Raw genomic sequence first — 11,457 nt, 5'->3', positions numbered from 1 at the left:
AGAGAATAACAATTATAAAAAATAAAAGAGTACTCACTTAGTTGATACTGCCCTGCTTCATACTCCAGAATTTTTCTATCCCTTCCACCGTATCAGACTTTTATTAGCATTATTACTTCAGTCGCTGCACATTTTGTAGCTTTGTTTATAGAATATTAATAACTTCCTCCCTTGCTCCGTTGTCAAAAAACTCAGCATCGTTAAATATTAAGTGTCTGTTTTTGCTGTTTATAGTTTTTCCCATCATAAACAAACACTTGATGCTGAAAGAGCAAAGTGCTTTTGATAGTGCTGCACAATTTGCAAACGATGCAAAGACCTTGATTCTTGTAGTGGAAGATGATGTCTTCCCCTCTTCCTCCCCATTTTCTCCTTCAACGCAGGATACCAAAGCACTGGATGATTTTTATCCCCCTACCATTATCGGAACAGGGTGAGATTGCAATTCAAATTTCTCTTTTAAAAAAATAAGTAAATTAATAAAATGAACAGCTTGCAGTGATGTTTTGGCTGCCTCGAATCCGTCACAGGGTCTCAAATGGAGAAGGATTGTAACACTACGTTCCAGGCATGACTGCTGGTAGTAACAACATGCATGCTGGCTGTACGAAAAGAGTCCCTATGATGGAAGCCAGAGCCAAATTCTCTTTCTTTCTTTCTTTGCTTACTGAAAACATTGACAAGAGGTAACAGTTTGAAATGTGTTTGTTGTAGCAGCCGCAATCTACACGAGAGACCGAGGTAGATGCTGCTCAAACGAAGCAAATGGCCAGTGAAATGGCATTGTAACATTAAATATTTTCAAGAAGATGATGTTTAATGAATAAGTATATAAAAAGTCATTGCATTACAGATTTATTTGGGTATGCATGTGCGAATAAGCAGTAGCTGCTCCTGTTATCATATCTTATGGTGGCATAAAGGCAAAGTAATAAATTTATAAATATTCAGAACAGCTTCAATTGCTACAGTATTGAACGACAGTGATTGATGGAATTGGCAAGACTATTGGATCAGTTCTAATTTAAATTTGTGGGTGCAAATATATTTTTGGCACCAAACTTTGTGTTGAGAACAAGTCATGTTGAAACAAGAGTTGCTTTTCTGGGAAACTGTATCTCATGTGTACTGCACCAAGAAGGGAATGTATTTTGGAATAATGTGTAACTACAGGAGCAATTCTTATGAACCACTCGATATAGTCTGTCCATGACTACATGCCCATTGCCAAGCATCAGTAGTAATCATGGGTAGAGTGCATTTACTGCCTTATTGCAGCTAGCTCTAGTTGGGAATCTTTGATAGCACAAAAACTGCCAAAACAAGTCAAAATTGCAGGAAAGTTTCATGCATATATCCTTAGCCACAGTAGATGAATCTTAGAAATATTGTTGAGGGTTCTAAGGAGTGATCCTTTGACAAGACACCCAAATGTCAGCCTCTCTCCTAGTACACCCTAGACTACATTTTGCAGGCTACGAGGCTCTGGCATCTGGATTTGCAGCCAAGTATAATCCTCTCCGGGACTTGTGTTTTCTCTTGTTCATAAGTGACTGTTCAACTCTTTATCATTGTGATTTGCCAAAAGTGGCTGAAAAGTGACTTTAATAAACTAAATTCAATCAAAAGAAATATATTTTAAACACAAGTTCATAAATAATAGAATAAAAATAGCATACAGTTTAAATTTATTTAAAGAAAACCTCAATAATATTGATAGATGAAGGAAATTAGTATATACATTTCGATGTTAAATGTCTGTCATTTAAATTTGCATCAGTAGTATTGATGGCGATTAAAGATTTCACAGCATATCATTGGTGATTGCCATATAGTTTCACAAACGTGCTCTATCACAAAACTTTGTCAAACACTCAAAATGGTTATTTCTTAAATTATAGATAATTGCTTATCTGCTTGCTGTTCATGACTTAGCATAAATAATATTCAGTGTCTCTTGTGGGCCTCTTCTTTCGTTGTATTGAAGATACAATTTACTGCTGATCACATTTTGTATTCTCATCATATTCAATAGTAGGGTAACCATCTGCATCAACACAGTACTTCCCGTTTGAACCTTGCTGAATAGGTTCGTAATTTCCATTTCCTTTGCATTTTAAATTCGTTGTTTTTTCAGCTTCTTCATAATATTTCCTATCTCTGGCACAATCTGAAATGCAAAAGTAGAAATACTGATGAATAGAAGTGATTGTTTCCATACTTACTTATTTCGTCCCTTTCCAACTCCATGCAGCAGGTTTTCTGGGTTTCCTATGCTGCTCATCTTATTTTATCTCTCAATCATATCTGATCATGTACAAGGTGGTTATAATTAAAGTGACGGTGTTCAGAGTGGTACAGCACGGGCTGTAATGAGAGTAGCAATCTGAAACTTCGTAGATATGCTAATGAAGCAATGCGCTCGCGAATTATGCAAAAAAAAAAAAATAGTTCCAAGTCTCGCCACCAGGGTAAAAAATGGCGCTGTAAGCAGTCAAAACGTGGAATTTTCCGTAACTCTGACGTCAAAGTCGTTGACATTGCCTAACCATTGTGTGAGCTCCCTGGTTGTTGTTGGTGACGCTTGTTGCTTTTTCCTTTAGTAATGTTCATGTAATTCGAATAGTGAAATTGTAGCGATATTTTATTACAAAGAGTATTGTTTTCTGCGATTTATAGTGTTTTTTCTATAACTATACCAAGTTTTGACTGCTTATAGCACCATTTTTTACCCTGGTGGCGAGAATTGGAACTATTTTTTTTTTTTGCATAATTCGCGAGCGCATTGCTTCATTATCATATCTACGAAGTTTCAGACTGCTACTCTCATTACAGCCCGTGCTGTACCACTCTGAACACCGTCACTTTAATTATAACCACCTGGTACCATTCTACTCCTTTCCTCTCAAGGTCTGTCTCATTGTACACCAATCTACCACTTCATTCTTTGTCTTTGTTAATTTTTCTGTTATTTGTCTTCTTCTTTGTACCACAAAAAGTTGCACACTCGTTTGAGTTGAAGTCCAGCTTCGTGGTCAGAAATACAGCTGAAGTAAGTGTTCGTAAAGCAGCAGTGTTGCTTACTATCAATCAATTTAACCATATGCAGGGAATTTTATGTCTCTCAGACTCAAAGAAAAGAGCTAACGGAAAGATTGCAGCATAAATATTAATTAACTGGAATTTCCACGTCTAATTGAAAGTAATGTAAATGCGAAAAATTAGTGAAAAATATATTTTAAAAAAAATGCATTTTTGACGTTTGTGAAGAAGTGGTTATCACAATGCGTTAGAATGCGAGGGCCCCGGGTTTGAATTTGGCCTGAGCATGGGTGTTTTTTTTTAGTCTCTCTTCATCATTGCGCGTGGCCGAAAATGGAAGAAAAGCAACACTAAATAACGAAAAAAAAAATGAAGGAATTTGAATAAGCGAGGCAGAAATAGTGCCGTTGTAATTCCTGAAAATGATGCAAAAGACAAAAAAAAACTTATTTTTTCTTTCAGAAAAAGTGTTATCCTAGACCGGGAGAAGGCTTGAAGAATATATAAATTCTTTCCCCATCCACTTTGGCAAACATAATCGCAAAGTCTGCACTGAATATGCAATGAGAAAAATAATAGAAATCCGAAGCAAGAAGTGTTTATGTCACAGCCAGGGAGGCACATGGGAAGAGGTACCCCTCACCACAAACACACACACATCAGTCATCCAAACTATTAACAATAAGTCAATGGTTGTCCTCTCATTTAACTTTAACAGTAAATAGAATTTTTGTAAAATGAAAATTGTCGGACTTTCCTTTTTTACACATGCACCTTGGTTTCGTAATGGAGCAAAAACATAGAATTGTGACTCGTAAAATCAGTACCGGCTGAATTAATTTCTCCGTAGATTCCAGAATAATGACACTTCTTTTTTAAATAAATAGTTTAAAAATAATATAATATATGTGCCGTTGGTTAATAAGATTCCTCGTCACATAGCAGAATCCACTATGTTGATGGAAGCTATAACATGATTATCATTTAGGGTTGGAAACTCAACTTCCACAAAAGCACGACTTCGCAACATTTTTCTTCATTTTCATGCACAAGCTTGACTTATATTCTGTCAGCAATGTGCACAGCGCACAAACACTATCTGATAAAGCGTATTGCTTTCAAATTAATGTAATTAGCGAGAAGCGACATCAAAAGTTTCGAACTGGACAGGAAAAGATACAATCTTATGGATAAATTACTCAAATAGCTTGGTTTCTTAACCGTGGCTTGTGGCCATGTCGGTTAAAGGCCAGTTTTCTAAGCTGAAATCCTAGGTTTGAATCCCCGTCTCTCCAAAATATTTTTTCTTACCAAATGGGTGCTACATAATGTATTTTATTCTCGTCACACCAATTTCAAGCCTGAAACTTTGTTATTGTTTGCGTGCCAATAAGAAAATATGTGTTGAAACTATTACTCGTTCAGAGAATGTGACTGTTACTCGAGACTACTTGAAATTGAGATTTTTTAGTTGCTGCTAAGCCTCGATATTTACAACAAGTGCTAAAATTGAAAATTGTTGTGTGATAAAACACACCATTAATGTTCTCAAGGGGAAAACCACTGAAATTAAATGAGTAAGTTGTGAGGAACATCAGCAGATGTATTTTAAGATGTTCCGTCATTCACGTTCACATTAGGAGCCATGTTGCACACAACACACACACGCAATAGTGCCACGATACTACAGGCTCTAACCGTCCTTCCACACTTTTAACTGCTTGGATCGGTCGATTCTGTTCGCAGGAGTGACTGTTCAAAAATCGGACACATATACGCAGATCGACCTGTATTGCATTACCATTACTTTGATTCCAAAAGTAACATATTACTTTGCCATACACTAGGAACATTTAACTATTTCTGTAGGGCAGTGAAGGTTTTAACAACACAATATAACATGCTTCATCCTAGTGAATAAATTCTCGCAGTTCTGAATATATCTAGGTAATGCGAGTAATGTATTGCAAAGTAACAAAATAACATTAAAAATTTCTCATGTAATTTCAGTAATGTGTTACAAATGCAAATGCCAAAAATTGCACAATAAAAAAAAGTAACATGGTACTTCCATTCCATTACTTCCCAACTCTGCAGGAATGTAAGTTGTTGAAATTGTGGACTAGAGAGGCCAAACATTGGCGTTTAGTTTAGTTTATTTGCATCCAAGGACTACCAGTGTGTACAAATAACAGTACATGGTAATATAGAACATGTCAATACTTATATTACAATACAATACTACATTAATACAGAGCATTCCCTGACATTCGCTACGAGACTCGGCAGGCCGGCGTCAGCGCTTGTCTTTCCCAGTGAACGGGGTCCACAACAGTCGTTAGAGTTGGCTATTAAAATTACAGTTTTCATATTGTGTACTAACCTTGACTACAGAAGGTGTTGAAAATGATGTCCCTCTGCTGCAACACATTCCTGCCATCTCTGAAGGAAATTGGCATTTACTGTACATGTGCAAGTTCGTCTACTGTAATTCTTCTGATTTCTTGTACAATACTCTCTTTTAACTCACGGATGGTGTGCGGATTGTCTTTGTATACTTTATTTTTTAGATTTCCCCATAAATAGAAATCGCAGGCTGACAAATCGGGGGACCTAGAGGGCCATAATCCTCTACTATTAACCCTGTCCTCGAAAATTTCCTTTATTAAATTCAATGTTTCGTCTGCTGTATGGGCAGTTGCTGAATCCTGCTGGAAATAAGCACTCTGACACTCAATATCGGTTAACTGTTCAAGAAATGGGGTGATTATTTGTGTTCTGTATCTGTCACCATTGATTGTATCGTAAAACATATAGGGCCTATAATCCTATGTGCAGTTATAGCGCACCATACGGCAACCTTCTCATCATGTAAAGGCGTTTCATGAATGAGATGAGGATTTTCTGTACTCCAGTATCTTGTTTTGCATTATAACATGGCCATGTAAGTGAAACCATGCTTCATCTGTGAAAATAATAAATATAAGATCCACAACGCCATCGGCAACACTTTGTAGTGGCTCTAAATGCTGTGGTTTTTGAAACACCCGTTTCTTGTGAGAGGCAGCTGATAGATTTCCGAGACTGTTCTAACCTTAGTCCTCTCATCGAGTTTTTCCTCAGTAAGTACACATGGGTTTTTCTTTCAACTTTTATTCAGAACTGACCCTGTTACTCTAAACTTTTTTATGAGGTTTAAAATAGTGGTCATGTGGAATGGGAACACCAGGAAATTGCATTGCAAAACGTCATCGCACTTCTCCACAATTCCTATTTCCGAAGTAACATTTGACAAGATAAATCCTTTGTTGTAATGTAAACTTTTGTGGTGCCATATTAAATCACAATCTTCAACACACGGATATGACACAACACAACTTCCGAGGGAGGATTATACTGGCGTCAGTCTGCAACGTCAGCAGAATGGGAAAGAGAGCGAAAAAAACAGACTGTAGCGTGCGACTGTCGCAGACCTCGTTCACCAGGAAAGACAATCGCTGATGCCGAGTCTCGTAGGGAATGCTCTGTAGATTTTACACATACAAATACAAAATACATAACCAAAAATTGTAGCTCGGCTAATTGGCAGGAATGCCAAAGACTCATGTTTGATCCCTGGTTGAGCCACAACTTTCACATAACTTTTCAGTAAGTTATAGTAAAATTGTTTTCTTATATCTTTTGCAATTCATATCATGCCTCCACTAACATGAGTATGTACATGTTTGAGAGAGAAAGTTGAAATATTAATCTGTTTTCTGAATGTTCTTATACTAGGAGGAATTTCTAACAATTAACTTCACCTGTTTATAACTAATAAGTTACTTACTGCAATCAACATTGTCTGCATCAGAGTTTTCAGTGAAAAAACTTTCTATATTTGTGTTATCTTTCCATCTGCAGTAGCACCTGGAAATAAATAAAATTAACTTGAACCAATTTGTTTATGTAACTTAGAAACTCTGCATAATTTTCATTGAAATCTTACACCAGAACCCAACCTTACCTCTAAAAATTGGTACTTTTCAACTTTCTCCAATTTGATTTTTAGCATTGTCGCATTTACATTACAAAGTCATTCATGCAATAAATAAGGATGAATGACTGAAAATACTGCTTATTGGCCTTTGTGAAATATGCAAGAATATGAACATTTTATCTGTTAGCATACTAAATTTCTTACAATTTAGCGTCGAATGATATGGGTACCTGGGGGGTAAAGGCAGTCAGGGGCGTGATGCTGATCACATCACCCCCACTCATGGCCGGATCAAGAAAGTGTGGGGCATTACCCCCACATCCCCTATACGCCTTCATGGCATGGTGCTAAGCACAGGGGAGCACTTTACCTTTTTTATCTAAGAATGATGATAATGCTAAGTAAAAAAATTGTTCTGATAGATTGATTAACAATATAATATTAAAAAAATGTACGTACATGTCTTCTACGGCTTTACTTCCATAACTTCCATCTGGATCACAAAGCATGAAACCGAACTCAGCTTTTGTTCCATGCTTTTGGAGTGCTTCTACTATCCGCTGCTGGCTGATGTAAGTGCTCTCACATTGCCTCAGGTATTGAGAACCAATAATTTTTCCGTTGTCTGTACAAGATAGTTGACAACATAATTAGTTATTAATCATGATCACTTTATTAATAACAGTAACTCTGATCACATTTCAAGATAGTTAACTGTAACTTGCAGTGACAGAGTTAATGTCTATATTTTGCTTATGACATTGTGTTTTCATTTGGAGATAATTCTGTAGAAGGGATAGAGATTTTTATTGTCTTTTGCAGTGTTATTATCTATTTTTATAAATAACATGTTCCAGCATTTCAAGAAGAGTATAATTGCTCCATTTTGTTGTTGATAGTTTCAGTTTGGTTCTGTAAGACTATTTTACACCTTTTTGTTCAAATAACAACATTCAATACAAATTTATTATTAGTAGTAGTATTATTACACAAAACATTAAATAACAAAGGGTACTTAAAAGTGGTTCTTCTCATACAACTTTGGTGTATTTGCACTTTTTGAACTTGCGTATATGTAGCAGTTGCTGTAATGAAATTTGCTATTTTATTCCCCAATGATGAGTTGCAGTTCTCCACAGCCCATGCCCTGTGATTTTGCCGCCCTGTGCAATTTTACTTCTTGCCGCCCCGTGCAATTTTACTTCTTGCCGCCCCAACCCCAAAATACGTACAAAGAAAACGTAATGTATGAACAACATCCATGGCAATTTCACATGGTATAACCAATTTTTAACATAATAAAATGAAAGAATACATAATATGAGAAGATAAGTTATTCATAAATAAGAAAATAATATATATTTAAGCCTAATAATAATAAAATATCTGTTGCATTTACTCACCATAGTTTCTGCCGACGTGCAGAACTCTCAGCTCTCTTGTTTGTTTCACTATTTCTTCATGACTATTTATACTGTATATAATTATGTATATTTTCCAGAATGTTGTACATGAAGTAACATATCTTCACTTCATCACTCTTTACAATAAACTATGTATGTACAATTATGTATGCCTCGTAAACCACGATTTCTTCATGATTACACTATTCACTTTGTACCTTTTCCCCCCTTAAGTTTGATGGATCTGCATATTCTTCATACAGTTCCACTACATCCTGAGCACCAACAAAAGGAGATAATGTATCACTTTTTTTGCTGAAATACACCATTATCATCAGGATCGCAATTAGAACAACCTGCCACGAGTTCAGAATCACCGGTTTCGATTTCTTCGGTTTTCACTACAAGTTTCAGAAATTTGTGCAATGCTCCACTTTGTTTTTCTATATTGCGCTCTTTTTCTCGTTTGCGTTTACGATATTCTGCACCCAAGAGGTTTTTTTCCCCTCTTATCAGATATACCTTAGTTTATAATTACAAATGCAACAAATATTTTTTTAATCTCTTACAACGACTTAACAAACCAGTTGTTTTAATGACAGCACAAATACACAATACACAACATACACTAACTACACTATCGTCACACCGTCAAGATTGTAAATGAGGTGCAACCAGCAACGACACAAACAGCAGATATTCGTACTTACTATTGTGTGTTGCGAAATTCGGCAATACCTATCATCACCACCTTTCGTCAAGGAATAATGCAGCTCTACTTCCGACTAACGAATGCGACACGTCAGTTTAACTCAAACCTCGATAACAGGAGGCAAGGTCGAAGGACTGGCGGACTGTTGAGCGATCAAACAATAGATAGCGTTGTATCTTGGCACCGCACACGCATGGTAGATGTTGCTTACCATTTTCACAGACAAAACAATAATAGCTGCTCTTGTAAAAGGACAACTAATATTTTCTTTCGCAGCTACTCTTTGCTTTTCTTTTCTGTTTCTGCTTTATACTGCATAGCATATGCAAATGGATTTAATTGGAATTTTCTCCGAACGAAGAAGACCAAACTGCCTCAAATAATGCAGCTTCCATTTTTTATACATTTTGCCGCCCCCTTGAGCTTGCCGCCCCATGCAAATGCATGTGTTGCACGTACTGGTTGTCCAGTCAGTAGGTCAGTAGGTCATCTGACTACCACATAAGATTTATGCATACTACTACTAATGATAATATGCATAAAATATTAATCAGCAACTTTACTTCTCGTCCATTGTGATAGGCAATTGATAGTGATCAACGTTCAATTATTTTTGTCTATTGCAATTGGATCTGACTCCTTCTTTGCTATTTTACATTAATTTCCTTGCCAGGGCAGTTGTTTTTTACAAATTTTGGCGATATTAACTTCACGTAAGTTAGATAATGAATACATGCTGTTGTATATCTATTATTTTACCATCTTTTACCTATTCATGTAATAATACAATATTAATTAATTTACATATTCAATTAATATTATTTTAATTTAATTATTATTTATTATTATTATTATTATTGTTGTTGTTGAGACACTTGGTCGGATTCCCCCCGAAATGTATTTTTAGATACATTCCTGCTGGCGGCAACTCTGGGATACTAATTACATCACCTTGACAAAATGGGAGAGAGCATGAACAGTTGAAACCGTACCTCCATATCCCCTCACCCCATCCATATACCTTCAAGGCATATTGCATTGGTCAGGGGGAAGCTTTACCTTTAATTTTTTTTTAATGGATGTTATTGAACATTGATTTGATTTTCAATGATATTATTTAATTGTTGTGTTTGTAGATCATTGCTCTACATGAATGGTTGGAAAATATTGGTTAGCAGCCTTGATGATTTCCAATCCATTATTTATTTATGCTTTGGTCTTGCCAGCTGGGTGGCTGAGCCCATTAAGTGGTCAACTTTCGATCTCACCACAGAAGTTCCTGGGTTCAAATCCTGTTCTCCCCATCATGACTTACCTCTGTGATAGAGTAGTTAGCACAGCATGGTATGATTCCAGATATCCTAGGTTCGAATCCCAGCCTGTGCATGGGTGTTCTTTGTGATTGTCCCTTCGTCACTCATCTATATTGTTCTGATTAGCCAACAGTGACATGGAGGCATTTGGCACAGTGGTTCGGATCCCACTTTATACTGTAGGTCCAGTCCCGATTTGCCTTACTGTGCATAAAGTGGACTTAAAACACCAAATCAACCACAACCACCAACTGCAACAGAAAAACAATGCTAAATAGTGTGTGTATACCGCGTGAGGCACCTAAAAGTACCACCTGAAATAGCGAAGAAACCAGAAACAGTAGCGATGTGAGGTTTGCGGGAAACAATAATATCAAATGGGGCTCGTAAATCGGAGGTATGGGGTGGGTCGAAAAATATCGACAAATGGGGCATCTGGAGCAAAGTCATATTTTTTTTAATGGAACGATATACAATAACATGCATAATATAAAAGAGCACACGCAGAGAAACACAACGCCGTTGGTCTCATGCATCTATAATATATGTATATACATACATACACACACACATACATATAGTTGATCTTGAGAAAGACACTTGTGTCGAAATGTTGAACAAATAAAAAGTATGATCAATCATAAAAGTACAAATTTTTACAGTATTATTTAATATAAGAGAGGACACTTTTTATCCAATTGCCATATTATACTACCTGTATCTGATAGAAGTTAAACTAGCATAAAGTGATGGTACAATTAACTTGCAATCAGCAGAGTGCCATTGAGCTTCTATCCCTTCCACTACATCTCCTTACACAGTGTGGCACATTTTCAGCAAGTAATTTTAAATGTTGCAATGTTGTTTGTATGTGACATATTCTCCCTTGTTACCTAGTATACCGCTGTTAAACCAACTTTTTCATATATACACATAGATTGATGGAAAATTTGAAGTTGTCAGACTTCTGTTTTTTGTTTACTTGCATGCCTGCATTTCTGTTTTATT

At 36.3% G+C, this 11,457-nt stretch overlaps 1 protein-coding gene across 1 annotated transcript in view; it reads right to left on the bottom strand.

The window, feature by feature from the left end:
• Positions 1–1,670: 1,670 nt before the first annotated feature.
• LOC146004005 (uncharacterized) overlaps positions 1,671–11,457 on the bottom strand; it is a 51,148-nt gene continuing 41,361 nt past the window's right edge. The window contains exons 6-8 of the mRNA XM_083142552.1: positions 7,481–7,646; positions 6,872–6,951; positions 1,671–2,170 (exon numbers count right to left, since the gene is read on the bottom strand). Of these exons, the coding sequence (XP_082998678.1) occupies positions 1,995–2,170; positions 6,872–6,951; positions 7,481–7,646 (422 nt within the window). The 3' untranslated portion in view covers positions 1,671–1,994. The remainder of the gene's footprint in view (positions 2,171–6,871; positions 6,952–7,480; positions 7,647–11,457) is intronic.

The sequence above is a fragment of the Lepisma saccharinum genome, chromosome 21 (genome assembly GCF_977018435.1).
Source record: "Lepisma saccharinum chromosome 21, izLepSacc3.1, whole genome shotgun sequence".
Taxonomy (NCBI): domain Eukaryota; kingdom Metazoa; phylum Arthropoda; class Insecta; order Zygentoma; family Lepismatidae; genus Lepisma; species Lepisma saccharinum.
This window is presented reverse-complemented; position numbering and strand designations above follow the sequence as displayed.